A 3,317-nucleotide genomic window follows, 5' to 3' on the forward strand; every position below is an offset into this window, starting at 1 on the left:
TTTAAAATTCTCCTCTCTTGAAACCTTAGACTCTCATTTTGTAAAAGGGTAAAGATAGATGACATGACTAACTGCTAGACGAAAATAAATGAACTCATAAACAATTCTAATAACTTTTTCGTAATTTTATTTTGATTTCACACACTTTTTTTTTTTGGTCAAAAATAGAAACACTTAATAATAGATTCAAACCAAAAAAAAGGAATTGTTAAATGGAAATTGGTACAAGCCCAAGCCCAACGAAAATTGACAAACATTTCAGTGAGACAAAACAAGCCCAAGTCCAATCTCCTCGACCTCGAATTCCCCTTTCATTCTTCACCGGAAGCTCAACTAACTCCTCCGTCTCACACTCTCCTCGGCAGCTCCGGCCACCACCGCACAGGCACGCTTCCGATTCCTCCGCCTCGATCTTCACACCTGCGCACCCTCATACATGTGCGTCTCCTCTTCCTCCACCTTCTCCTTCCCTGTTCGAGCTGAAATTTCGATCTCTTTCGTCGTAACTCTTGCTAGGGTTTCTCCAGATTTTCAAATCAATGATTATTGTTTTTTTTTTCTGTGTGTAGTGCGCAGATATGGCTGATAAAGATGAAGAACTGAATATGCCAAGGGACGCAAAGATTGTGAAATCTTTGTTGAAATCAATGGGGGTAGAGGACTATGAGCCTCGTGTTATTCAGAAGTTTCTAGAGCTATGGTATCGCTATGTCGTCGATGTCTTAACGGATGCACAAGTTTACTCAGAGCACGCAAGCAAGGCTGCGATCGACTGTGATGATGTTAAGCTTGCTATTCAATCCAAGGTTAACTTCAGCTTCTCGCAACCGCCGCCTCGCGAGGTAATATTACTGTTTACTAATCTTCTTGGCCAAATGTTAGATTTTATTAGGATAGCTCAAGTGGTAGGAGCTGGGGACATATGGGTTGGGTAGGGGGAGCTCCAGGGATCGATTCCTGGCGGACGCAATTTATCTTTTCGATGTACCAAAAAAGAGGGCAAATCAGTTGCATATTATGTTGTTTGTTGATGAATTTAGCTATTTTTACCTTGTTAAAAACCAAACATGTATGTAGTATTGTAGTGTTTAGTTGGTGGAGGGAAATAGAGGAAAGGGCATGAGAGGGATTTTTATAAAGGTTGCTTGTTTAATTCTAACTTTCAGAGGGGAGGGGAGGGGAATGGAGAGGGACAAAATATCGTCGAACTAAATTTTTGCTCCCTTCCAAAATTTGACAATTCGTAGCGAAGAAAAAGGATTTGAGTAAACTCAGGGGATATAGAAAAGAACTTGCTGGGAGAGCTAGCTCCACCATGTTATGAATGTTCCTAGTTCATATAGGATTGACTCCCATGAAGGATACATGTGGTCTTTAAGACAAAAAAATGTTCTCATATTTTGAAATACTAAATTGTTTTTGCAATTAATGGTATAAAAAGAAAATATCTTTTAAAATCACTCCCCTTTCTTCATGAACCAAACAAAAATTAGGATTATTTTCCCTTCTCAACCCTTCCCTCCTATTAACTAAACATAATAAGAATTAAAATCTCTTTCGTCGTCTTGTATCTCCTCCTTTGAACCAAACAAAACGGTATTGTTGATTCAATTGAGTGTACCGATAGTTTGAAGCAACTTGCTAAAGTTTGCAAGTGCTAGACTAGTATTGAACCTGGATTACCTGTAGTCAGGGGTTTAGAGCCTTCTGATCTAGAACCCCTGCCTGCAGTGAATTCATGATTCCCTAACTGCAGAGAATCAGGATCCACTTTTATCATAGGTTGGACTTTTATCTGAAGTCTTGAGTATTATACAACTTGTGTAAAATGAGAGCTGTTCAATTCTGTTGCTTTCTGAAATTGAATTACATAGTATCAGATATAGTAAAGGCACTAGCACCTGTGCAACATAGTTTTTTAAAATTATCATCTGGGTTACCTAAGATGCTGCATGTAAATTATTCTTGTTATAGCATGTAAATTATTCTTGTTATATTCTTCCCCCTTCTACGGGCTCTAGCTTTCTAGGTCCCCACCTTTCTGTGTTGCAGTTTCCTTACTGGCTTGCAGAAACATCTTGGTTTATTTTTGTATTTCAGTTTTTTGGGAGTTGTTGTTGAGATAGGAATTTGGTTGGACAAGCTTATCACTTTTCTAGAAACTAGAAATCATTGACTGAGATGCAGTTTATTGTCAGTTCCAATGAGGGCACATTTGCTTGCTTTAGGATCCTTGTCTGTTCGGTGATTCAAAGTGATCCTATCTGATCTGCTCTTTCTTTAAGGAGTTAATATGTTGCTTGTCATTGTTTACTAGGTGCTTCTGGAGCTGGCTCAAAATCGCAACAAGATACCACTGCCAAAGACTATAGCAGGACCTGGTGTTCCGCTTCCACCTGATCAGGACACATTAATCAGTCCCAACTACCAGTTTGCGATTCCAAATAAAAGGCCTGCTGAACCTATAGAAGATACAGAGGTTGAAGAAGCTACCACTTCCAACCCCTCTCAAGAAGAGAAGACAGATGTGCAACAGAATCCCAATCAAAGAGTGTCATTTCCCCTGCCGAAGCGCCAAAAGGATCAACTTTAAGTCCCATCTGTAACCTATGATTAATTCCATCAATAGCTCATTTGTGACAAAAATCTATAAAGCATGTGGCTTGTTGAGTTTAATTTGTAAGTCTGAGTATATTAACAGTTAGGGGTGTATTAAGTAAAATGACTACTTTTATATTAGGAGAGGGTAAATCTAACACATAATCATGTATGGATGATCAAACATCTAACTGGTTTATGCTGCTGGATATCATTGTGTTTTGGCTTTCAATTTTGCTTACAACTCTAGTGTTTTGATTCTTCATGGTAGTGGACATCAAAGGTTGGTCGAAGCTTTGTCTTGAATAGAAGATGGGTGCTTGTCTTGGCTCATTCAAGTGCTACTTCAGGTACTTGTTAGTCGCATATTGCAATGTTCCTCATTGGCTAAAGTACATTTGTGCTTAAAACTTTTATATTGAATGCACTTTTTGGCTTATAAAAAAACAAATAAGTGCATTTAAGAAAAGAAATCATTTGACTACAATTATGAAAAAATCTATATTTTTGTATTATAGTCCTAATTTCTCTATGAAACCATCGCTCAAAAGGATGACCCTAACTGAGCAGCAATGTACTTGAGATCAAAGATCTCCTCATCTCTATCTCTAATCTAATCTCTAATATCATCTCTATATCTACCTCTATACCATAATAACAATAAAAAAAATCTTTATAAAAAGAATCACGGGACGTTGAATAGAAAGTTGAACATTGAA

At 37.8% G+C, this 3,317-nt stretch overlaps 1 protein-coding gene across 1 annotated transcript; it reads left to right on the top strand.

Moving 5' to 3' along the window:
• Window positions 1–265: 265 nt before the first annotated feature.
• LOC130715261 (transcription initiation factor TFIID subunit 9) lies at window positions 266–2,859 on the top strand. The gene is made up of 3 exons (XM_057565340.1): window positions 266–438; window positions 570–842; window positions 2,318–2,859. The coding sequence occupies exons 2-3, from the start codon at window positions 579–581 to the stop codon at window positions 2,591–2,593; spliced, it is 540 nt and encodes a 179-aa protein (XP_057421323.1). The 5' UTR covers window positions 266–438; window positions 570–578; the 3' UTR covers window positions 2,594–2,859.
• The last annotated feature ends 458 nt before the right edge of the window (window positions 2,860–3,317 follow it).

The sequence above is a fragment of the Lotus japonicus genome, chromosome 4 (genome assembly GCF_012489685.1).
Source record: "Lotus japonicus ecotype B-129 chromosome 4, LjGifu_v1.2".
NCBI classification, from domain to species: Eukaryota; Viridiplantae; Streptophyta; class Magnoliopsida; order Fabales; family Fabaceae; genus Lotus; species Lotus japonicus.

Excerpts from the sequence above, each read along its gene's own strand:
- LOC130715261 (XM_057565340.1), top strand. The coding sequence starts at position 579 with ATGGCTGATAAAGATGAAGAACTGAATATGCCAAGGGACGCAAAGATT. Across the intron at positions 843-2,317 it reads CGCAACCGCCGCCTCGCGAG|GTGCTTCTGGAGCTGGCTCA; the intron begins GTAATATTACTG and ends ATTGTTTACTAG.